Source organism: Ambystoma mexicanum, chromosome 11 (genome assembly GCF_040938575.1).
Source record: "Ambystoma mexicanum isolate Mex_15411 chromosome 11, UKY_AmexF1_1, whole genome shotgun sequence".
NCBI classification, from domain to species: domain Eukaryota; kingdom Metazoa; phylum Chordata; class Amphibia; order Caudata; family Ambystomatidae; genus Ambystoma; species Ambystoma mexicanum.
In genome coordinates this window covers 1486271283-1486297586 of record NC_090934.1, presented here as the reverse complement: position 1 = coordinate 1486297586, position 26304 = coordinate 1486271283, and the positions used below count along the sequence as shown (strand labels likewise).

Sequence of the window (26304 nt, the reverse complement as noted above, 5' to 3'; positions counted from 1 at the left end):
ACAAAGTTCCTCTATTTCTCATTGATCTTGACTATGACAACTTCCTCTATTTATCATTGATCTTGGCTACGACAACTTTCCTCTATTTATCATTGATCTTGGCTACGACAACTTTCCTCTATTTATCATTGATCTTGGCTACGACAACTTTCCTTTATTTCTCATTGATCTTGGCTACGACAAAGTTCCTCTATTTCCCATTGATCTTGACTATGACAACTTCCTCTATTTCTCATTGATCTTGACTATGACAACTTCCTCTATTTCTCATTGATCTTGACTATGACAACTTCCTCTATTTCTCATTGATCTTGACTATGACAACTTCCTCTATTTCTCATTGATCTTGGCTATGACAACTTCCTCTATTTCTCATTGATCTTGACTATGACAACTTCCTCTATTTCTCATTGATCTTGACTATGACAACTTCCTCTATTTCTCATTGATCTTGACTATGACAACTTCCTCCATTTCTCATTGATCTTGACTATGACAACTTCCTCTATTTCTCATTGATCTTGACTATGACAACTTCCTCCATTTCTCATTGATCTTGACTATGACGGTTTCACCCAAATTGTTCGTTTACAATTGTTCGAATGAACAATTGACCGAATTTAAAGGGTCACAATTGACCTTTTCACAATTTACCATATATATATATATATATATATATATATATATATATATATATATATATATATATATATATATATATATATGGGTTTTGGGGGTTTGGCGTTGGGTGGGGGGTTGTGGGGGGTTTCCCCCCACATATATGTTACAATTGACCTTCACAATTCGGTCAATTGTGAAAAGGTCAATTGTAATTCGAACAGTTGTAAAACGAACAATTCGTATACAACTGCTATGACAACTTTGCTCTATTTCTCATTGATCTTGGCTAGGGTAACGTTGCTCTATTCCTGCACTGAGCCTCAGAAAGCTTCCAGTTTTATGACTTGAAGAGGAACTCTCTTTATGGTCAGGCCATGGGGGAAGAAAGTTGAGTTTTCTGGAATTCTAACCTGAATAAACCTCTTCTCCAGCTGAGGTCCTTGATAAGGGGAATGGGGGTGCGAGGGGGCATGTATTCTTGGCTCTCGATACATGACAGTGATGCAGCCCTGAGTCTCATTTAATATTCTGTGCAAACTCACATTGGCTGCACTTGGGCATTCTCTTGATATTTCAGTTTATATCAAAGGCAAATAAGCCACACCCGAGTCTTTATGACAATGCTCATATGCACTACACTGGTAAAGAGCCTCTGGGATTGAAATGATGTTATGTTATGTTATGTTAAAGGACATTTGTACCGCACACTATCACCACAGTGATAAAAGATGCATATCAAGGTTAACATTCAGCAGAGTCAATATTAGGGCATTTCAAGACGAAGGAGCAGCCGCAGCCTGGCCATCCCATGATGCACCATAGGCCAATGCTGCACACGCAAGACCTCTGTACATTATGCAGAGCTGCGAAGAAGGCATAGGAGTATTACTCTCTAACACTCACTGCTCTGTCAGGCCTTCTGGGCGGAGGGTCCACTCGTTGGTCACGTTCTTAAAGTACAGGAATAACGGTTCAACTTGTTTACGCAGATATTGCTGTTGAAAAGAAAAATAGATTTAAATGTGAAACGAATAGGTGCATTCTTTCATGTTACATATCCTGATATTGCAGTATAAGCGTAGAGTATCACCCAGATTGGACTGTCTCCACAAGACAGATAAATGACATTTCCCTCTATATTGTTTATGGGAAACGCCAAGTCTGACAAAGCAAACACTATGTAAATAACTCTAACAGCCTTTCAGCTGCCAGCCTTATCATTCTCTTATTCAAAATATGTCATGAAATATACATCTTCATATTGACATGTGTGGCAATGCAATGGTTTTATTTTTCTTAATTTATATTTGACCTAGCTTCCAGAACCCATTCTAAGATGGCAAACACACATCACATTTTGCCTTGTGCGTCAAGGCGCTCAACGGAACACCAGTGTAACTAAGACCGGCAGTCACGGATCGGCGTGTCGCAAACTGCTCGTAAGCTGTAGTTTGCTATGGCGCCATTTTGTTGCCTTCTTGCCTTGTTTTCCTGTTTTTCCAGTCTCCCAGCATTCCTGTTCTCCTGGTTTCCCTTCCTCTCTACAGCAGCTCTTTGCCCCCTTCCTTACCCTCGCCCCTGTTATAGTCTGCTCTGCGAATTCCTTCGTCTGTTCTCTTATCCTGCTACCGAACTCTCCTACTTTTGCAGTCCTGCTGCATGGATCCCTCACCCTGCCTTCCTGCTCGGTGTGTGGGATGCCGCCAGGACCTGCAATTGCGTTCTATCGTCTCTGCCATTTAGTGAAGAGATTTTTCCCTTATGGTTTCCTCTTGGGTCTGTCCCTCCTGACGATTCAGACGGTGGAAGTGACTGCCAGGGGGGATAGGCCCCATCTCTTCTCCTCCCGATCCAGTGCTTGGAGTCCGGTAAGACCAGTCGCCAACAAAGACATACATATGGCAAGTGCAACATGTAATGGTTTATTGAGAAGCCACCCTCAACACAGGGAGTTCCTTCCCTCCCCACTCAAGTGGTTATGCAACAAACTATTTAATAGATTATTTTTTCTTAGCCCTATCTCAGACACATATCATGCCCCTTGAATCCCTCTCCCCTGAGCTTATAATGAGCCAAGAACCATTTAACTATAGAACTATTTAAATTAACAGTAATACAGCATGAAAATATCAAAAACACCACTTTATCCGTAACACAACACAATCAACATCGATTAGCATAAATAAATCACAAAAGTGAGTTAAGAAGAACACAGCCACAATTCTTACTTTCTGCAAATGTCACTGCACAAAATAATTACCCTATTCAATAATGAAGGCACTTATATAATGTTGTGCGATTTTGATTTTCCTGCAGGCTTAAACGGGTAGCAGTAGGATTTCAAGATTGGTAAAAAATACACATGGCAATTATAATTTCACCCACACTGTTGGCTTAATATAAACACAGGGTGAGTTATCGCTTTGTTTTTCAGACCCCCCATCCCTTGCTTTAGTCTAGGTTGGAAAGTCAGACAGAAACATTGGAATGCTTTGGTGAATTTTGGATTTCTGACTCCCTTTACTGAAAGGCCTATTTTGGGGAAGCTGGATAAAAAGGTTGGACTGATTTAAGAACAAAGACACCCCTTTTCCTTTAAGAAGTCGGGGTCAGCTGGACAACAATGATTACCCAATTAAATTATAGGCTATAGTTTTCAGCACACACTGGGAAGTGAGCTTTGTTAATTTCGAATTTTAACAAAATTCACCCTGTAGTGTTCTGCCAAGTGGGGAATGAATAACATGTTTATTTTGGTTAAACCACCTAAGGATCTACACAGTTCTGCCTCCCAATGCACTATAAAGGTAAAGGATTCAAGGCAAGCAGACTCCCCCACCTTTTGGTTTTCCAGAGCTCAGTTCTACTTACATAGCAAGTCTCTGTTTAAGGTTCAGGAAAGCCAGCTGCATCTCAGGACACTCTGGAAAGATAGGGCAAGGGTCTGGTCACTCCACTCTCAAAGATGGCCTCCTACTTGCCACCATAGGACCCAGTCAGCTTTGAGGCTTTCCTAGAGATAGACGGCTCCACCCAGATGCACTCTCAGCAACCTCCTCTGGTGTCTCCTTACAGCTGTCAGATGGCAAGTTTCAGCTGCCTTCCTGATGGGCTGTCTCTTCTCTCTGTTCTCCTGTCTTTCTCCTTTTTCTGTTTCTGTCCTAGTACAGTCCCCCTTATATAGCAGGGATGACACCCCCAATTTTACAATCTTGGGGAAGTACCCAGCAATAATCCCTGCTACTAGGATTGGACAGTTAAACTTCTCTCTCCTCCCAAACCCAGCCTCCAAGTCAGGATTGGTTTTGGGGTTTGGAGCAACTTATGGCAATTCCCATTTGTTATCCTTTGTTCTCCTTTCAACTTTTTGGCAAAAACTAGTTATGTATCACAACTTCATAATGTTACTAGCAACTGCCAGACTAAACATATTTTCTGTTTCTGCTAATCATGTGGAATTAGATAAACCGACCACCAAAACTGTATCATGTAGCATGCCCATGTGGCACCTTTCTGCCGTTTCCATAAAGAGCACAACATGTTATGAAAATGTAAGTTATTACGCATATCCCTAATTTCATTTTCTTCCCGCTCACCAACTCTCACATTTGGAAAATGTTCAGTTCAGCCAGAAACACATCTTAGATAGCCATTACAGTTCCATGAGTCGAATGCGGATGAATTTTATATCCCCAAAATCGCATGGAAGTTATGTAAAAAATGGTACATAGATGAAATCCACCCGCCTTATGATGCCTTATGATGGACGAGAAAAAGGCCTAAATGATAATAGTCCTTTTAAATAAATTGGGAATCTTCATGTGGGACAAATGGTCCTGCCTCCTGCCTTCCTGCTATTTGTTTTCGCTGGTTCAGCCTGTACCGTTATCAGTCTCCTTTGTGTTGGAAGCTTGCTCTTTGAAGTGGGTGCCCCCATTTTCACACATATTAGTCGTGCGCCAGCCAAGGGTGACTTTTTCTTGAAGTCAATGCTTTCAGAGCCAGCATGTCTGGAGAACACTGAATTTCAACGCATTTAGCAGGACATTTTTATTGCGGTTGGTCATTAGATGGGAGATGTGACATCCAGACTGAGAGTGGGAGTTTTCCTTTGTGAAGTTTTCCCCACAGCCAGCGAAAGGGTCTGCCTTGGGCTGACATTTTCCATGAAGACAAAGTGGCGCTTCAAATGTCACTGGAGATTTGTGGTTGAAACACAATATACATTGCTCTTTGTCAACCCAGACATCGTGTTTTGATTTCCTGAAATTCTTCTGTGAGCAGTGATATTTTTTTCACTTTTACTTTTTCAAACTGTTTTTATTTGCACACACATGTGCAGGCCGTTTTTGTTTTCAATACTTAAAAATTCTGTTTTCCATGTGACAGGGATCTTTGGTTCCTCCTTTTTGGTAAATTAGAATGCTGCTTGTCCATTGGTAATGACAGGTAGGCCCCTTTCCACATGGCTCTTTGACTTTACTTGAAAAACAAAAACAAATGCCAGGCCATTTTTGTTTCAGTGTTTAAAATCCTTCTATTCATGTGAAAGGGACTTCTGTTTGGGGGTTTTAAATGCACCCCACAAACATTAACACAAAGACCAGATCTAACAAATAAATAGACCCAACCTTCTTGTAAAACAGCAACTACTCTGCAGACACAACAAATACATACATCATCCAAAGAATTGTTTAAAAAAACACCCAACAAAAATGAGAGTTCCCTTGTTTTTCACACAACACCATCAGTGTCACAATGGGAGCGCTCACCATTGTGATTTTTCAAGAATTTGGATACTCATGAAAGTGAGACCTACCTTCATGGGCCCGTACACGCTGCTTCGATCAAACATTAGGGTGAGGTACCTCAAACTCCCCAGAGCAGCCTCCCACGGCATGTACTCTCGCTCCCCGGAGAGGAACCTGGTGGTCTCCAATGCAGAAGTCGTGTCTATGTGTTTAGCTCTAAAAATACAATTAGAAAAATCTAAACTAATTGAAAACAATGTTGGTAACATTTCTGCTATTTAGGGGAGGACTTGTTTTCCAAGAACACAAGTGAACAAAATACAGATTTCTATAACACCCAGTGGGTGTGCCCTCCTTTCCTGGATGCTCGGACAGCAACATTTCTGGGATCACTGTTTTAAATGCTTATCGTTCACTTTGTTGATGTAGCTTAATCATTCGAAAGCAATGCCTATTATGCCTTGCCCAAGCAAATGCCAACGCTCTTCTCAAGTATTCTTAAATTGGCACCTCAGTATTATCTGACACATCCTGAACCAGGTGTGCAGAGACGCACAGGCAAATTATATCGTGATATGAGATTATCCTAAAAGTGGACACAGGTTTCAACATATCACCATTTACGTGAAGGATACTAAGTGTATGCTTTTTTCTGCTTCGGAGGACCACGAGGAACCTTCCTCAGCCATTTCTGTTGCGACTACATGGAAGATCATACCACGCTCTGTGGTGGGAAACATGGGAACGGAATAACCTACACACGGTTGTGTTTTGCTTTGAGAAGTCATTCAAAGCAATTGCAAATTGTCCTTTGGTGAACTCCCTCCAATTCTCAACATTCTTTTAGCAACAAACAGAACAAACTGTCTGTATTAGCCTCATACAAATATCATCCTTGCAAGGTTTGTATTCGAGCTGTACTTCTCGCCTGTCAATCATGGCACTATGCGTACTATTATTAGGTAATCAGAAGGTTGCCCCATCATATAAGTGAAAGCGGCCTGAAAGGCCTATACATTCAGGGGGCGGCAGGGTCAAAGGGCAGTACCCCTGCCCCCACCACAGTTACCCTCTCTGAAATATTCAGAGATGAAGTTTCCATTGGCTCCGCTGGTGGAAGCTCTTCGTGTGTCCCACCAGGCTCTCTTCATCTACTGGCTGCCAGGCTTGAAGCTGGAGCAGGTGTCGCCAGGCTCTCTTTGTCGACTGGCTGCCAGGCGTGAGCAGGTGTCAGTAGGCTCTCTTCATCGACTGGCTGCCAGGCTTGAAGCTGGAGCAGGTGTCGCCAGGCTCTCTTCATCGACTGGCTGCCAGGCTTGAAGCCGGAGCAGGTGTCGCCAGGCTCTCTTCATCGATGGGCAGCCAGGCTTGAAGCCGGAGAAGGTATCGCCAGGCTCTCTTCATCGACTGGCTGCTAGGCTTGAAACTCGAGCAGGTGTCGCCAGGCTCTCTTCATCGACTGGCTGCCAGGCTTGAAGCCGGAGCAGGTGTCGCCAGGCTCTCTTCATCGATTTGCTGCCAGGCTTGAAGCCGGAGCAGGTGTCGCCAGGCTCTCTTCTTTGAATGGCTGCCAGATTTAAAGCCAGAGCAGGTGTCGCCAGGCTCTCTTCATGGACTGGCTGCCAGGCTTGAAGCCCGAGCAGGTGTCACCAGGCTTTCGTCATCGACTGGCTGCCAGGCTTGAAGCCGGAGCAGGTGTCGCCAGGCTCTCTTCATTGACTGGCTGCCAGGCATGAAGCCCAAGCAGGTGTCTCCAGGTCCTCTTCATCAACTGATTGCCAGGCGTGAAGCCCAAGCAGATGTCGCCAGGTCCTCTTCATCGATTGGCTGCCAGGCGTGCAGCTGGTGCAGGTGTCGCCAGGCCCTCTTCATCGACTGGCTGCCACGCTTGAAGCAGGAGCATGTGTCGGCAGGCTCTCTTTATCGACTGGCAGCCAGGCTTGAAGCCGGAGCAGGTGTCGCCAAGCTCTATTCGACTGCCTGCCAGGCTTGAACCCCGAGCAGGTGTCGCAAGGCTCTCTTCATCGACTGGCTGACAGGCTTGAAGCCGGAGCAGGTGTCGCCAGGCTCTCTTCATCGACTGCCTGCTAGACTTGAAGCCCGAGCAGGTGTCGCCAGGCTCTCTTCATCGACTGGCTGCCAGGCTTGAGGCCGCAGCAGGTGTTGCCAGGCTCTCTTCATTGACTGGCTAACAGGCTTGAAGCCAGAGCAGGTGTCGCTAGGCTCTCTTCATCGAATGGCTGCCAGGCTTGAAGCCCGAGCAGGTGTCACCAGGCTCTCTTCATCGACAGGCTGCCAGGCTTGAAGCTGGAGCACGTGTCGCCAGGCTTTCTTCATCGACTGGCAGACAGGCTTGAAGCCAAAACAGGTGTCGCCAGGCTCTCTTCATCGACTGGCTTCCAGGCTTGAAGCCGGAGCAGGTGTCGCCAGACTCTCTTCATCGACTGGCTGCCAGGCTTGAAGCCAGAGCAGGTGTCACCAGGCTCTCTTCATCGACTGGCTGCCTGGCGTGAAGCCGGAGCAGGTGTCGCCAGGCTCTCTTTATCGACTGGCTGCCAGGCGTGAAGCCAGAGCAGGTGTCACCAGGCTCTCTTCATCGACTGGCTGCCTGGCGTGAAGCCGGAGCAGGTGTCGCCAGGCTCTCTTAATCGACTTGCTGCCAGGCTTGAAGCCCGAGCAGGTGTCGCCAGGCTCTCTTCATCGACTGGCTCCAGGCTTGAAGCCGGAGCAGGTGTCTCCAGGCTCTCTTCATCGACTGGCTGCCAGACTGCCAGGCTTGAAGCCGGAGCAGGTGTTGCCAGGCTCGCTTCAGCAACTGGCTGCCAGGCGTGAATCTGGAGCAGGTGTCGCCAGGCTCTCTTCAGCGACTGGCTGCCTGGCGTGAGGCCGGAGCAGGTGTCTCCAGTCTCTCTTCATCGACTGGCTGCCAGGCGTGAAGCCGGAGCAGGTGTCGCCAGGCTCTCTTCATTGACTGGCTGCCTCCTGTGAACACAGAGCAGGTCTCGCCAGGCTCTCTTCATCAAAACCGAACTGTGAATGCCTTCTTCCAATCCCATTAACTCTGTGAACTGTGTAATCCCCTCTAATTTCAGCATTACCCAAGTGTGAGCCCCATTCATGCAAAACCTTATTTCTAGAAGGTTCTCTCTGCTGCCAATTCACAATAAAGACTTCTGGTTAATATTAGAACGGCAAAACTCTCAATGTAGCCTAAATGTGCTCAAATGGGTGAGTATGTTTCATCTTATTCACACAAGGACTTACATGAAGTAAGCAGAGTGCCACTCACCTGGCCAGGTTAAAGGCATCATCGATGATCTGAGCTCGGTTAGCAACTGGTATTGCCTATACAGGAAAGAGAGCATTATTCATGATACATGGCAGGATATTTCGTGAAATAGAAAACCTTGCACTAGAAGGAACACTTTAGAGGGTGGATGAGGGAGAGGTATTGGTAGACTTCGGATTGGGGTTAGTAAATCAGGGCGGCAGTGGCTGTGCCAGTGACAAGCCCCCATCTCATGTGCTTTGCCTGTGTGTAGCAAGACGTGATGCGCGCGCAGCATCTGTCACCTCGTACGTAGCCCCACACCTCTGCATAATCCCAGGCCCTAGCATGCCTCCTGCACTGCTTGGCTTTCAGACCCATTCAAGGCAGTACACAAACTTTAGATGTGGGCTGGTTTGGCGCTGATGTTTGGCCGTACGATCCGTTTTGGCGCGCTTAGTCCGGGGCGGGGTTCTTTTGGCGCCAGTATGTTTGTGCGCGACAATGTCACTATTTTAATAAAATTAAAAAATGAAGAATCGGTCCGCCTCGAACCCAGGCCTGTGGGAGTGCGAGACTAGAGAGTTAATCAGAGCCATGGAGATCTTATCACTTTCATATGCGCAAGTTACATGTACCAACCCATGTCATTTTGGATTCTTTCCTTTCCTTTTTCTTAAAAACTCACCTGCATTAATATATGTGACTTGTGACATTGTCGCACCCACACAGGCGGATGCTAAAAGATCCCAGCGCCGAACTGCTGCTGCCGAACTGGCTGCACCAAAACGGCTTGTGCGGCCAAACGTCCGTGCCAAACCGGCCCGCGTCGAAATGTCTTGCCCCGCCTTCAAGGCCAGGACCCACATGTGAAGCTGGAGCAGGGTCCTCACCTGCTGGCAGAACCCAGGGAGAGACTTCATAAATGAGTTACCAGCAAACAAATAACAGAGAAGCCCTGGTTGAAAGAAGAAGGGCGTAAATATTAAGGGTCCGATTCATGGAATATTTGTCCGGTTCAAAGTGAATTTGCACTGCTGAAAAGTGGATTTGCACTGCCGACACAAACCCTGATTCATGGAACTGTGCAAAGTGTATTTTTGCAGTGCAAAGTCTGGGCAAAGTAAGTGCAAAGTCATTTTTGGCACTTTTAAAGAGATTGTCCCAATACCCCTAAATTTGGCTGCTTCAGGAAAGACGGGGTACCTGTGGAAGTATAGATTCTGTGCCAGGAAGGACGTTTCAGGCCCCTACTTTTGCTCCTTTGCAGGCAGCTAGCGTGGAGCCTCATATTTCTATTTTGGTGACCTTCACTTTTCAGGATTATACTGTGAACACCACGATTCAGGGGCCACAGGGAATGTCATGCACGTGGAATACGCACAGGGGTTGAAGATCCCATTACAGCCGAAAACGTTAATTGAGCCGGTGCGGTCGGGTGACGCGCCGTTGTTAACATCGGGACATATTAACACGCAGACCTCTTGGTAAGCATGAGTTGCTTCCCTCGTCATGGAGAACATGTAGTGTTTGATTTGATAATGGCTCGTCAGTTTAAAGTTATTTTGGGTATGCCGTGGTTGGTGAAACATAATCCTGTAATTGATTGGCAGGTGTGAACAGTATCTTTTTTGCCAAGCAGTGTGAGCAGCTTTGTGAAGACATGAGGAAACCTGTGGCAAGGTTAGTGGCAGGTAAAAGTTCAGCTCATCATAACTGCATTATCAGAACTGAAATACCTCAGTGGTGTCAAGACTATGCAGATGTGTTTGACAAGAAAAAGGCAGAGACGCTGCCTCCTCATAGGCCATATGATTGTGTTATAGAGTTAGGGCCTAATGCCATATTACCACTTAGTCGTATTTTTGCATTGAAGAAAGCAGAGAATGTGCATTTTTTGCAGGAGTATTTATATCAAATGAATAAAATTGGGCTTATTCGGCTCTCTCAGTCCCCAGTATCGTCTCCATTGTTTTTTATATGCAGGAAAGAGGGAACTCTGCGAACTTGCATATATTATAGGGCGGTAAACAAGGTGACAGTGAAAAACAGGTTTCCTTTGCCATTGATTTCGGTACTCTAAGATCAGATTCGGTCAGCTCAGGTGTTCACGAATTCGGGTTTGGGAGGCGCGTACCATTTGCAGAGGGTGAAAAAGGGCAACAGCTGGAAGATAGCATTTAGAACCAAATTTGGTTTGTTTGAATATCTGGCGGTGCCTTTTGGCCTAGGTAATGCCCCTCCGGTGTTCCAGTTCTTCATGCCGGAGGTGCTGCACGGGTTGGTGAATGTGTTTGTGAGTGTCTGCTTCTATGTTATGATATGATCCCTCATCCCCAGTTTTTTTGTCACTACATTTTTTGCATGAAAAAAACTCATAAAATGTATTTTTCTAATTTGGGGTGTCCCCTCAAAACCCTCTCTCCTATTATGTATTCCCTGTTCCTTACCCCGCCATACCCATAATATACCGTTACCCAACGTCCGTCCCCACATATTTTTCGATCGTTTTTTTTGGGCCAAATCTTTCAGCCAAAAATGTTGCAAAAATATAAAAATGGGCGATGAATAAACGTCATACCAAGTGTCTACATAGACGATATTTGTATATATTCAGAATCCAAGGAAGATCCTAGAGTCCGTTTAAATTGGAGAAATGTGTGTCTGAAACATCAACAGTGGTGTTTTTGGGGTATGTGTTGATCCTGTGAAAGTCAGAGCAATGGCGTGAGAGTGGTAGGAAGGAGAATAGCGAGTGGATGAAGGTAGAGTGAGGGAGTGAAAGAAGGCTGATTGAGGAGAAGGTTTGGTGGAGCAGTAGTAGTGTGGAGTATGGTAGGGAGGTGGGGGTAGTACTGGTGTGGAGGTGGGAGAAGTAGTAATGTGGAGATGGGAGTAGTGGTATGAAGTTGGGACCAGCAGTAATGTGGAGGTGGATTAGTTGTGGTAGGGAGGTGGGGGTAGTAGTAACGTGGAAGTGGGAATAGTAGTGGTGTGGAGGTGGGAGTAGTAGTAATGTGGAGGTAGGAGTAGTGTGGAGGTTGATTAGTTGTGGTGGGGAGGTCGGAGTAGTAGTGGTCTGGTGGTGGGAGTACTAGGGGTTTAGAGATAGGAGTAGTAGTGGTGTGGAGGTTGGAGTAGAAGTGTGGAGGTGGGAGCAGTAGTGGCGTGGTGGTGGGAGTAGTAGTAATGTGGAGGTAGGAGTAGTGTGGAGGTTGATTAGTTGTGGTGGGGAGGTAGGAGTAGTAGTGGTCTGGTGGTGGGAGTACTAGGGGTTTAGAGATAGGAGTAGTAGTGGTGTGGAGGTTGGAGTAGAAGTGTGGAGGTGGGAGTTGTAGTGGTGTGGTGGTGGGAGTAGTAGTAATGTGGAGGTAGGAGTAGTGTGGAGGTTGATTAGTTGTGGTGGGGAGGTAGGAGTAGTAGTGGTCTGGTGGTGGGAGTACTAGGGGTGTAGAGATAGGAGTAGTAGTGGTGTGGAGGTTGGAGTAGAAGTGTGGTGGTGGGAGTAGTAGTAATGTGGAGGTAGGAGTGGTAGTCATGTGGACGTTGGAGTAGTAGTGGTGTGGATGTAGGAGTAGTAGTGGTGTGGAGGTAGGAGTGGTAGTGGTGTGGAAGTGGGAGTAGTAGTAATATGGAAGTGGTAGTAGTGCTGTAGAGGTAGGAGTAGTAGTGGTGTGGAGGTGGTAGTAGTGTTGTAGAGGTAGGAGTAGCAGTGGTGTGGAGGTGGTAGTAGTGTTGTAGAGGTAGGGGTAGCAGTGGTGTGGAGGTGGGAGTAGTAGTGGTGTGGAGGTAGGAGTAGTAGTGATGTGGAGGTGGGGGAAGTAGTGGTGTGGAGGTGGAAGTAGTAGTGGTGTGGAGGTGGGAATAGTAGATGTATGAGGGTGGAGTAGTAGTGATGTGGAGGTGGGGAAATAGTGATGTGGAGCTAGGAGTAGGGGTGTGGAGGTGGGTGTAGTAGTAATGTGGAGTTGGGAGTAGTAGATGTGTGAGGGGGAGTAGTAGGGGTGTTGAGGTGGGAGTTGTAGGTGTGTGAGGGTGAATTAGTTGTGGTGGGGAGGTAGGAATAGTAGTGGTGTGGAGTTTGGGGCAGTCGTGGTGTGGAGGTGGGAGTAGTAGATGTGTGAGGGTGGATTAGTTGTGGTGGTTCGGTAGGAGTAGTAGTGGTGTGGAGGTGGGAGTAGTAGTGGTGTTGAGGTGGGAGTAGTAGTAGTGTGGAGGTGGGAGTAGTAGTGATGTGGAGGTGGGACTAGTAGTGGTGTGGGGGTAGGAGTAGAAGTGGTGTGAAGGTGGGAATAGTAGCGGTGTGGAGGTAGGAGTTGTAGTGGTGTGGAGGTAGGAGTAGTAGTGGTGTGGAGGTGGGAGTAGTAGTGATGTGGAGCTGGGAGTAGTAGTGGTGTAGGGGTAGGAGTAATAGTGATGTGGAGGTGGGAGTAGTAGTGATGTGGATGTAGGAGCAGTAGTGGTGTGGATGTAGGAGTAGTAGTGATGTGGAGGTGGGAGTAGTAGTGGTGTGGATGTAGGAGTAGAAGTGGTGTGTAGGTAGGAGTAGTAGTGATGTAGAGGTGGGAGTAGTAGTGATGTGGAGGTATGCGTAGTAGAGATGTGGAGGTGGGAGTGGTAGTGGTGTGGAGGTAGGAGTAGTAGTGATGTGGAGGTGGGAGTAGTAGTGGTGTGGGGGTAGGAGTAGAAGTGGTGTGAAGATGGGCATAGTAGTGGTGTGGAGGTAGGAGTAGTAGTGTTGTGGAGGTAGGAGTAGTAGTGATGTGGAGGTAAGAGTAGTAGTGGTGTAGAGGTAGGAGTAGTAGTGATGTGGAGGTGGGAGTAGTAGTGATGTGGAGGTAGAAGTAGAAGTGGTGTGTAGGTAGGAGTAGTAGTGGGAGTAGTAGTGGTGTGGAGGTATGATTAGTAGTGTTGTGGAGGAGGAAGTAGTAGTGGTGTGGAGGCTGGGATATAAGTGGTGTGGATGTGGGAGTGGTAGGTGTGTGGGGTGGATTAGTTGTGGTGGTAAGGTAGGAGTAGTAGTGGTGTGGAGGTGGGAGTAGTAGTGGTGTTGAGGTGGGAGTAGTAGTTGTGTGGAGGTATGAGTAGTAGTGATGTGGAGGTGGGAGTCGTAGTGGTGTGGACGTAGGAGTAGTAGTGATGTGGAGTTGGGAGTAGTAGTGGTGTGGGGGTAGGAGTAGAAGTGGTGTGAAGGTGGGCGTAGTAGTGGTGTGGAGGTAGGAGTAGTAGTGTTGTGGAGGTAGGAGTAGTACTGATGTGGAGGTAAGAGTAGTAGTGGTGTAGAGGTAGGAGTAGTAGTGATGTGGAGGTGGGAGTAGTAGTGGTGTGGAGGTAGAAGTAGGGTAGAAGTAGAAGTGGTGTGTAGGTAGGAGTAGTAGTGGTGTAGAGGTGGGAGTAGTAGTGGTGTGGAGGTATGATTAGTAGTGTTGTGGAGGAGGAAGTAGTAGTGGTGTGGAGGCTGGGATATAAGTGGTGTGGATGTGGGAGTAGTAGGTGTGTGGGGTGGATTAGTTGTGGTGGTAAGGTAGGAGCAGTAGTGCTGTGGAGGTAGGAGTAGTAGTGGTGTGGAGGTAGGAGCAGTAGTGATGTGGAGGTGGGAGTAGTAGTGGTGTGGAGGTGGATTAGTTGTGTTAGTGTGCAGGTGGATTAGCAGTGGAGGAGAGGTAAGAGTAGCAGTGGTGTGGAGGTGGCAGTAGTAGTGTAAAGGTGGGAGTGGTACTAGAGTCCAGCCGATGGGACACTGATAGTGATATAGGATGAGGGAGCAAAATCAAAGATCGCAGATCATTTCGAGGGGAAGATTGGAGGGACAGAGAGTGGATAGAGGGAGAGTGGGAGAAGAGAGGAAGAAAGGAAGGAAGGGAGGAGAGTGGGCTAGTAGGGAGTGAGAGAGCCAGCAGAAGAGCGGGGAAAGTTATAGAGGAATGTGGAAGAGAAGGCAAGTACCCAGAGTGACTGGAAGGCACGATCCACCCAGGTCCTGGCTGGTTTCCAGTGGATTGCACCACGAGGAGGTCTAGACAGATGACATATTTTCCTTCAGGCATTCACCAATGGGGAGCTTTTAGATAGCAGGGGTTACCAATTACTTGTACCAGTTTGGGGTGAAGGGATGCTTGGCTGTGGATGTGATTGCCATTCTCTAGATTAGAGAGAAAGGGGCAGCCGCTAGGCCCTTTGAAAACGGAAATAAAAAACCTTGAAGTTGGCGTGTGTTCCTGAGGCCACGTGTGACACGTGGGGTCATTGTGGGACCCAATATATTCTACACTTACTAAGCATACTATGCTCCAGACTATTACTCTATGCTATGACCCACTGCCCCACACTGGCCTCAACATAACCCTTGGCCTCCACATTGCAGACAAGTCTTGTGAGCTGGAAGAACACAGGGGCTGTGGCAGAATTTGCAAACTCTGAGCGATAGAAGCAAAGAGGTACATGTTCAGAAACTTACCCTGTGGTCCACTTCTAACTGCCGAAGAAGCCGCGCCCAGTTCTCCTTGTCATAGTTAACCCTGAAATATCCAGTGACGTTGAGGTTGGCAAGGACCCAATCAGAGCTTCCAGAAGACACTTTAAATGCACCGTTGGCATCTAATAGAAGAAATACTTGTGATGTATCATTCTCTTCACCTTTTGCTGTGTTTCAGCATCCCAGCCCTTAATACTCCCGGTAAAGCATCCCAGCCCTTAATACTCCCGGTAAAGCATCCCAGCCCTTAATACTGCCGGTAAAGCATCCCAGCAGTTAATACTCCTGGTAAAGCATCCCAGCCCTTAATACTCCCGGTAAAGCATCCCAGCCCTTAATACTCCCGGTAAAGCATCCCAGCCCTTAATACTCCCGGTAAAGCATCTCAGCCCTTAATACTGCCGGTAAAGCATCCCAGCCCTTAATACTCCCGGTAAAGCATCCCAGCCCTTAATACTCCCGGCAAAGCATCCCAGCCCTTAATACTCCCGGTAAAGCATCCCAGCCCTTAATACTCCCGGTAAAGCATCCCAGCCCTTAATACTCCCGGTAAAGCATCTCAGCCCTTAATACTGCCGGTAAAGCATCTCAGCCCTTAATACTGCCGGTAAAGCATCCCAGCAGTTAATACTCCCGGTAAAGCATCTCAGCCCTTAATACTGCCGGTAAAGCATCTCAGCCCTTAATACTCCCGGTAAAGCATCCCAGCCCTTAATACTGCCGGTAAAGCATCTCAGCCCTTAATACTCCCGGTAAAGCATCTCAGCCCTTAATTCTCCCGGTAAAGCATCCCAGCCCTTAATACTGCCGGTAAAGCATCTCAGCCCTTAATACTGCCGGTAAAGCATCTCAGCCCTTAATACTCCCGGTAAAGCATCCCAGCCCTTAATACTGCCGGTAAAGCATCTCAGCCCTTAATATTCCTGGTAAACAGCTCAACACTTAATACTCCTGGTAAAGCATCTCAGCGCTACTCCTGGTAAAGCATCTCAGCGCTTAATATTCCTGGTAAACAGCTCAACACTTAATAGTCCTGGTAAAGCATCTCAGCCGTTAATACTCCTGGTAAACAGCTCAACACTTAATACTCCTGGTAAAGCATCTCAGCGCTACTCCTGGTAAAGCATCTCAGCGCTTAATATTCCTGGTAAACAGCTCAACACTTAATAGTCCTGGTAAAGCATCTCAGCCGTAAATACTCCTGGTAAACAGCTCAACACTTAATACTCCTGGTAAAGCATTTCAGCGCTACTCTTGGTAAAGCATCTCAGCGCTTAATACTCCCGGTAAACAGCTCAACACTTAATACTCCTGGTAAAGCATCTCATCCATTAATACTCCAGCACTTAATACTCCTGGTAAAGCATCTGAGCACTTAATACTCCTGGTAAACAGCTCAACACTTAATGCTCCAGATAAACAGTGCAACACTTAATACTCCTAGTAAACAGTTCATCGCTTAATACTCCAGATAAAGCATCTCATCCCCTAATACTTGTGATAAACAGCTCAGCACTTACTCCTGGTAAAGCATCTCAGCCCTTAATACTCCCGATAAAGCATCTCAGCACTTAATACTCCTGGTAAACAGCTCAGCACTTAATACTTCTGGTAAACAGCTCAACACTTAATACTCCTGGTAAAGCATCTCAGCGCTACTCCTGGTAAAGCATCTCAGTGCTTAATATTCCTGGTAAGGCCTCTCAGCACTTAATAATCCAGGTAAACAGCTCAGCATGTAATACTGCTGGTAAAGCATCTCAGCACTTAATAGTTCTGGTAAACAGCTCGGCACTTAATACTCCTGATAAAGCAGCTCAGTCCTTAATACTCCTGATAAAGCATCTCAGCACTTAATACTCTTGGCAAACCGCTCAGCACTTTAAACTCTTGGTGAAGCATCTCAGCACTCAATACTCCTGGCAAACAGCTCAGCACTTACTCCTGGTAAAGCAGCTCAGCCCTTAATACTCCTGGTAAAGCATCTCAGCACTTAATACTGCTGGTAAACAGCTCAGCACTTAATACTCCTGCTGAAGCATATCAACACTTAATACTCCTGGTAAACAGCTCAGCACTTACTCCTGGTAAAGCATCTCAGCCCTTAATACTCCTGATAAAGCATCTCAGCACTTAATACTCCTGCTGAAGCATATCAACACTTAATACTCCTGTAAACAGCTCAGCACTTACTCCTGGTAAAGCATCTCAGCCCTTAATACTCCTGATAAAGCATCTCAGCACTTAATACTGCTGGTAAACAGCTCAGCACTTAATACTCCTGCTGAAGCATATCAACACTTAATACTCCTGGTAAACAGCTCAGCACTTACTCCTGGTAAAGCATCTCAGCCCTTAATACTCCTGATAAAGCATCTCAGCACTTAATACTCCTGCTGAAGCATATCAACACTTAATACTCCTGTAAACAGCTCAGCACTTACTCCTGGTAAAGCATCTCAGCCCTTAATACTCCTGATAAAGCATCTCAGCACTTAATACTGCTGGTAAACAGCTCAGCACTTAATACTCCTGCTGAAGCATATCAACACTTAATACTCCTGGTAAACAGCTCAGCACTTACTCCTGGTAAAGCATCTCAGCCCTTAATACTCCTGATAAAGCATCTCAGCACTTAATACTCCTGGCAAACAGCTCAGGATTTAATACTCCTGCTAAATCATCTCAGCACCTAATACTCCTGGTAAACACTCTGGTTTCAGCAACGAACTTGGCCCAGAATTCCAGAACGTGTGACTATTGGTAACACTGCATGTCTGACACATTAATAAACTACAATTTTCATACTCGAACTTGACATGTTCTTGCAACAGGAAAGAGAATGCAGGTGCAATTGGAAGACAGCTATTTGGTCCATGCACATGTTGCATAAAACACATTTCTTGATTGACTGTTCACGAGATGAAGATAATGCAGAACAGAGTTGAATATACATGGATTAAAAATGTTCTCTTTTTGCACCGGAACTTTGATACAGGAATGCGTTTACATTCTGTAGGAAAAGCCCCATGGCATGATTTTCCCAAAGTGATATCGTGCAAAATGTACATTCTGAAATGAATATGTTCTGTTTTGCCTGAAGGCACTGAAATAACTACGTACCAGGCATGGGGGCTGATTTACAGAAAATGTTGCGCGGCGCATAAGGAAATTGCACCAAAAAAGGCACAATGCGCTGCTTAAAAATAAATCCACTGATTTACAGATCGGCCTCTGCACAGGTTCCCTGCTCTATGCGTGGGGGGGGAGGTACCGTGATAATGCACAAACACGCCCCATGAAGTGCAAACAAACCCATATTTACATATTCACCTCTGCATCTGCGCAAACAAAAAAGCACAAAAGTTCTACCGCCACCCGTGACCAAGTGCAAGGTGAGACTGCGCCATGCAATTGCAGGTTTAGAACCCACCATGCAATAGCAGTGAAAGCTTGCCACTATGCCGGTCCCTGCATTGCTCGCATACCTACTGCTACATGGAAGGAGGAGGTGAAGGAGGAGGAGGGCCATAATCTATCATACACGCACAACCATATATGGCATGCCTGGTGAGAAAGTTTATATCACATTTCGCGCCCCACGCATTTCATCCTTGAATTGGTCAGTGAGTGAGAGAATGACCTGGTGTCACAAACCATGTGCTCACAGCCAATACCACCCTTGGTGAAAGTCTTAACTGCACTTCATTCCTGGGCAGCGGCAAATTTGAACAGACCACAGCCACTGTTGGGGGAATTTCACAGCCTACACAATCACGCTGCCTCAGACAGGTCCTAAACAGCATTATTGCATGTGTGCACAGCCACAGAGAGATGCCATGCAATGGGCAGGCAAGGCAAATAGTTGCACAGAATTCTATGCAGTTGCCCAGTTCCCACGGGTACTTGGGGCAATTGGTTGCACACGTGTTGCACTACAGCCCCCACGAGCCACTGAACACATACATTGGAACATAAAAAATTGGCATTTGCTGAACACGCAGGTCATCTGCTATTCCAAGGGTCATATCATGCATGTGAACGCAAACTACCCTGGACACACCCACAACAGCTACATATTACTCCATTCCCCCATCCACCAGGCACTGGCATTGTGAACGTTCGGCAACAAGTGGCTCATTGGTGAGTATCAGTCAGCACACTGTTACGCTCACCTGGCTCCCACAGAGGCATCGATCGGAACTGGACAGCTGCGGTCTTCACCAATGTGACGCATAGGGCCGAGATGACGGACTGGACTGGCCCACCTAGCTTTGTTTGCTTGGCCCGTAGGAATATTCTTCTGTAAATGGAGAAAGGGAATTAACCACCCGTGGAGTTGAGCGTAAATCCCCCCACCCCCGCTGTTCTCCACACAGATCACCTTTGATGTCCCCTCTTATAGTCTCACCTGATGGTTTGAAAAGATGAGCTCTCCATCCTGAATTGAGCGCAGGGGCGCGTTGATAACCAGTTGCTTCACTGGCTCGAAGGAATTGGTGAGTTCCAGAACAATATTGACTCTGAGATTCCCGGCAAGACGCCGTAAGTATAAAGTTTGTAAGAGTTCAAATGCCTGACTTTCACTCTTGTCCGATTCCTTGCAGGTTGCAGCTTGACTCTAATGAAGAGTTCCTCGTGGCAACCGGCAGTATTCTGGTAAGGATTTGTATTTTCCAACACAGTTCGATAAAATAATGTCAATATGTAACCTTTTGCTTTCTCCCTTATTCAGGCGCTGAGAGAAAGTATGAAGTCTTGGGGAATAATACCTCCGGCGGTAAAATCAGGTAAGTCTTTTGTGGTGAGGAGGGTTCCCCTTGTTAGTCCCTTTGTTTCACCTTGCTGTCCTTTTGTTTCCCCTTAGGGGCCGGGGTTTGGCGAAGATGCAGTGGAAGCTGCGCCGACCCGTGAAGAGGAATAGTACCCCCGGCGGTAAAATCAGGTAAGTCTATGGGGGGGTAACTAGTATTCCTATTCCCTTGGCTCACCTTTCTGTTCTTGTCTTCTCCTTAGGTGCCGGAGTGCGGCGGGAACATGCAGGAGGATGCGGTGGAATGTGAAGATGCTGCGAAGGCCGGTGAGTTCAGCGCGGCGCTGCAGCAGGCGAGGCGACGCGCATAAAATAACTTCTTTCTTCCAGCTCGAAGGTGCGATGGATCGGGAATTCAGATAAGGATTAAAGGTATTGCTCTTGTTCTAACCTTTTCTCCTTCTTTCTCTCTTTTTCTAGGAGCTCCAAACTCGAGGCGGGCGTGGCAGAAGGCTGGATGCAGACTTGCAGGCACAGTGAGCGTTACACTGCTGGATGCAGAATAACGCGAAGCGTGTGCTGCTCTTCGGGCGTGGTTTAAATAGCCTCCAAAGTAGTTCCAGGTAAGTATTCCTCCCCAGCCCCGCCCAAGTAAAAAATAGTCCCTAGGTAAAGTAGTCCCTTCCAAGCCTCTTTTGGCTTGGAGCTCTTGCAGCATGGTCTGCATCAGGTAAGTTTGCAGCATGGTCTGCATCAGGTAAGTTTTAATCTATGGCGCCAGGACTGACTCTCCATATGAGCCTGGCGCCATAGGCGCCAGGACTGGACCCAAATAGCCCCTAGCAGGGGTTGTTGGGCTTGCTTAGGATAACTTGATGCCTGCTTCCGGGGTTGATGGACGTGGTCTGGGTCCCCGGGGGTAGGCATCATGACACACACCCCCAAAACACACTGATTGGGGGGGTCACAATCAATATAAACCACTATAGAATCACATACCATAACAATATTTGATGATTGTCATTTTCAGAGGACAGTGCTTACCCGCTATCACCATTAATGAGGACGCCAATCCGAAATCCCACCACACCAGCGGAGGCCTGCTACAATGCAGCCCACATAGCCACCAGAAGTATCATCGAGCACACATTTGGAGTTCTGAAATCACAATTCCGTTGCCAGATAGCCAAAATATCATCGATGTACCGCTCCCATTTGCAGATGTGTTTAGACCATTCCAGATGTTGTAAGACATGCTGGATTTCAAATCTGTGCATGAAAGTATTTGCATATGTGGGTGCCATGTTGGCTCCCATGGCCGTTCCCGATGTTTTGAGATAAAACGTGTTGAAAGTAGGAGTTGTTGGCAATACATTTCAGCAGTATTATCAGGAACTCCTTGGATGCCCTGATGGCTTCTTCCTATAGAAGAAGCCATTCCATGTCCTCTTGGCCCAAATCATGGGGAATGCTTGTGTATAGACTGCATACATCGATGGTAAATAATATGCTTTTCTCATTCAGTTGTATTCCATCCAATTCTTGTAAAAAGTGTGTGCTGTCTTTGATATATGTAGATGTTTTCTGTATGATGGGTTGAAGAAAGTGGTCTATGTAGGTCTCTAAAGGTTGAAGAATGCCGTTTGTAGTGGCTACTATGGGTCATCCAGGTGGATTAATGAGGCTTTTGTGCATCTTTGGAAGTAGATAAAAATGTCTGAGAGTGGGTGTTATATAAAAATGTTTTGGTTTTATCTGAGATCTGTTCCATTTCTTCAGCTGTATTTAATATTACTTCCAAATGTTTCATAATCTCGTTTGTAGGATCTGATTCTAATCTGGCGTAAGTGAAGGTGTCATTAAGTTCTCATTCACATTCATTGAGGTAATCATTAGTATTCATAATTACCAGGGCTCCTCCTTTGTCTGCAGGTCTTATAATTATTGTTGGATCACAGTAGAGCTTCTTAATTAATGATAATTCGCCTCCATTCAGGTTCTGGTGTTTAGGTTTCCCAAAATGTAGCTTTTTTATGTACGCCAACACAATATTTTTAAGTATGTCAATTGAGGGCATGTTAATAGGTGCAGAAAAGGTACGTCTGGGCTTAAACTCCATGTACCTAGATTGTTCCATAGCACGTTCTTCTGTAGTGTCCATTTCTGCAAAGAATACTAGTATTCTTATCAATTTGTGTAATTCAATCTTTGTAGTGAACATGTTGGTTATATAGGTCAGAATGAATTTTAACCCCTTCTGTATTGTCTTGTTTTCTTGTGCTGTCAGAGTTCTGTGGGACAGATTCACGACTAGGTTTGTTGCATTTGTGGACCTTTTCCTCTTCCCCCTCCTTGTTCTTTTCATTTTGGGCCTGTTCCTAAAAAAGACGCACTTGAAGTGCTTCCGTTTTCATCAGGTTCTGTTGTTGCGCTTGCGTTGTTAGTTGCTTGAGATGTAGGTCTCCCCCCTGATGTGGCGTCTGAGTCAGAACTGCTATTATCGGTCGATGGATTGTTGGCAAGAGGTTGTTGGAATTGATATTTGTCTGGCCATGTATATACCTCGTCATTCAGGTAATCGTAGGTGTCTCTTCGAAAATTCCTGTCCCACATATTCCACTTGTAATGCACATCATGTTTCACCATGATGTTTACCTAAATGTCCGAACATATCCCTCTGGAAAACAACATGTCAGTTAACATCACTGAACATATCAGACTGAGCATGACACCTTCCTCATCACATTCAAAGTTCCATCATGAGAGAACCAACCGCACATGGTGCCGCATGGCAATGTCCATCCAACCAACAAAATGACTCCACCTTGGACTGCCCCAAAAAAAGAAGAAAAATCATATCCATCAATGTGCACATAGTCAGCGGGGGTGATGAGGAAGGGGCGTGGTGAGGTGAAAAGCAACGTAAGAACGTAGTGCAGGGATAACAAAAGATGGCATAACTTGGCAAAATCCCAGCTAAGACCCACCCTGTGGATCATCATGTGAAGAGGGTCCCTGGCCACGCAAGGATGATGCCTTGTCCTTCTGTGTGGCTGCCACACGTGACACAGAGTCATGCAACAGGCCACCAATTGCAACAAGGTCCTGGTGACTCGCTTTCTGTTTCTCACTCATGTCTGCCTACATAGCAGCCCTTGATGCATCCATCCGGACGTTGATGGTGTCCCTCAGGGAAGACATCTCAAGACAGAGACTCTCCCTTGAGGCCTTCATCTCCTCATGCAGGCATTCCCTCAAGGCAGAGAGCTCCCCATGCAACAGCTGATATTCTGTGCACATTGGGGCATTGGACGTAATGATATTGTCAGCGAGGCGATGCATGTCCCTGCCAATCTCCTGCATGACCACACCCTTTTGCACGATCTCAAGCATCACCTCCTCATCCCAGTCAAAGCGTAAAGCAGGCAAATGTCCCCCAGGAGTGCATGGGAGCTGGAAACGTGATGATGCAGTGTGTCCCTGCCTGAGTGATTGCACTGGCATGAGCTGCGGGTCCACATGCACCCCACTCCCAGTAGACACCTCTGTTGCCTTCAGGATGGGTGTGGGCAATGTTGCAGTCGCAGTGCCATCGGAAGATGCATGGCTGACCATGGGCAGGGCCACAGTCTCCTTCCCCCCTCAGGCTCAGTCTCTGTCACAAACTCAAGGAGGAACATGGGGTTGGGACTGCTGAGTGATTGCTGACCCACCATCTGCCTAAAAAAATCTGCATCATCATCGTCATCCTCCTCCCCGATGACGCTTGTGCAAACATGCTTAGTATGGGCTGCAACAGCTCTGGGTTCTTGCCATGCACAGCAGCCCGGCCACTGCTGGTGCCTGGTTGTGCATCCTCTGACAAACCCTTTGGCACCTGCTCCCCCTCAGCTGCGGCTTCACCGACAAAAAGAAAGACAACACATATCAGGGCTACATCTGACTATGCATCCATAACTTGCATGAAATGCATGCAGTACAAACACAACAGAATCCCAAACTGTTCCTGTAGTCCTGTCCCACATCTATGCCAACCCTAGCAGGAGCACCATGGCACAGCAGACACCACAAATATAACATACATGGCGGCAGTGTAAAACTGCTGAGTTAGTAAAATGAAATCCATGCAACTACGACATGCCACGTAAGCCTTCAGGATGCACATGTTGTGCACTGACAGTGGCATGCATATGAATGTGCACCACATAATCTGGAGATGCAAGGGCCATGTCCCATACAAGCAGACACCATCAGCCATGACCTTGCCACCAGTGGATGCACATGTAAAAATGGGCATGTATGTGCCTGCTACAGTATACACACGTGTGGTCAGCATCGTGTAGCTACACTGACAGGGCAAGCAACAAATGGATGTTGCGGCAGCACAAGCAAAAGGCATGGAAACATATAGCCGTGCTAGAATGTGTAGTAAATGCACGATGTGCCGATCAATGGGACGAGCATGTAGGTGAATGCCTCTGGTAGGAGCATGAAATGGAGACACAGTGGCATAATTGCAAATGCAAGACCTGTGTGCCAAGGTGGCAAGAGACCGGCCAAGTTGGATATGAACCCTGCAATTGGTCCAAGTCTACATTTGTGTTTGTAGCCCTGTATAGTCAGTGGCCAGCGTAATCAAAATAATATCCCCATTTGGACAAGCAATGCCAAGGTGACAGTCCTCCTCCCTGCAAAGGTTACAGTCAAGGTTGCATAAAGGGACAAACACACACATGCACCACATGCATGTCATGCCAAGGACCAACATGGATGTCACTGGTATACAACGGCGCATGGATACCCCAACTGCACCTGCATCCTGAGTAAACATGACTATGTTATATGCTACCAGCATGAGGGCTGCAGTGGCGCCCCCCTACATTACACTGGCATTGCACCCCTTCTTGGGTCACTGTGTGATCGGATCATTGAATGACATGCACATGCATGACCCATTGCCAGTGGAGGAGCCATGTGAGTGCACGCAACATTGAGAGTACACACTACCCAGACATATGCACACTGATATGCAGCACCTGGACACATTGCCATGTGGACAATGCCATTCACATCTACACCAGTAAGGTGCATTGAAGTGCCCTCTATGCATCCAACAGCCACACTGAATTTCACGTGGGTTGGACCCACATGTATGTAGAGCTGGATCATCAATCCCATGAAGTGGATTCCACTGTGCAGCACCAATTCATTCATGCTTTGTCATGCACAGTGGCGTCATGATCACATGTATCAGTCACACATATCACTCACCTGCAGCATGTCCAAATGCGTTGATGCCTCTGCATCCAACAACCTGTTTACTTTAGATGAGGTTAGAGGCTACCTCCTCAAAAGGAGTGAGCTCCACAATCTGCGGAGAACCACCACCAGTCGCCTGTGCAGAGGACGCTTTTGCACCCAACCTCTCCTTAGTACGCCTGGTTAGGTCATCCATCCGCTTATACCCATCTTGTGCAGGGCGCCTCTCCACCCCACATGCATTAAGCAGGTCAGCCACCTCCTGCCACTTCTGCTTACACAGGGCCAGTGTCACAGTGCTTCCAGCCCAGGGCTTCAGCTCAGACTGTTCTTCGGTCACATAGTCTGTGAGGATTTGCAATTCCTCATCTGTGAATTTCCTCTTCCGGCTAAGCCCCTTCTCAGGGGCTGGTGCCTGTCTGTGGCAGTGATGCATCCTCAGCACATGGTGGCTGTGCTCTCCGTCTGGCACGTCTTGGTGGTGGTGCCCTCCCCTTCACTGGTCTCCTAGCCCTGCCAGTTCCCCTTCCATCCATGACAACAGTCTGGAATATGGATATTTGCAATTCTTGCAGTTCGGCACTTGCGATGCATATTCTCTGCTTACACCCGTAATGCCGATCACGGAGGTGCTCCACGTCCTCCGACCATTACGATTAAGCAGAGCAGATGCATCCTGCGCATGTGCTCCCTATTTGTAGTAAGCTGCGCATGCGCAGTTTACATGGCATGACACGCATATCTTATGTGACACCGTGTGACGAATCAACTTCTGGGGCACTAGTGGTCCAGGGATGAATATCGGTTTCTAAACCATCAATCAACCCCACGCCTCTAGTATACCAGAAGGGATCCAAACAGATTAGAATACAAGTAAATTATAAGACCTCCATTTCCAATTTGGTAACATGGACGGAATGGCAGGCTTATGTCCGCAAGGTTGTGGATCGTTGGTTAGTTGCAACACAGCGAAAATACCATTATTACCCAATGATAAAAGGGACTGTGATCTGTCATCCCAATTACTAGTGACCATGGACATCAAAGCCCTTTATACCAGTATCCCCCAAAGAGCAGCTTTCGAATGTATGAGAAACCATCCGACGGGCCACCACATGGCACAGAGAAGAGTACCTGTCAATTTCATCGTGGAGCTACTGGAAATGGCGCTTTCCAA

At 46.8% G+C, this 26304-nt stretch overlaps 1 protein-coding gene across 1 annotated transcript in view; it reads right to left on the bottom strand.

Annotated features, from left to right (window-relative positions):
• LOC138504629 (aminopeptidase Ey-like) overlaps positions 1-26304 on the bottom strand; it is a 288546-nt gene that overhangs the window by 51798 nt on the left and 210444 nt on the right. Inside the window, exons 12-15 of the mRNA XM_069625225.1 lie at positions 15098-15237; positions 8662-8717; positions 5441-5588; positions 1525-1616 (exon numbers count right to left, since the gene is read on the bottom strand). Of these exons, the coding sequence (XP_069481326.1) occupies positions 1525-1616; positions 5441-5588; positions 8662-8717; positions 15098-15237 (436 nt within the window). The remainder of the gene's footprint in view (positions 1-1524; positions 1617-5440; positions 5589-8661; positions 8718-15097; positions 15238-26304) is intronic.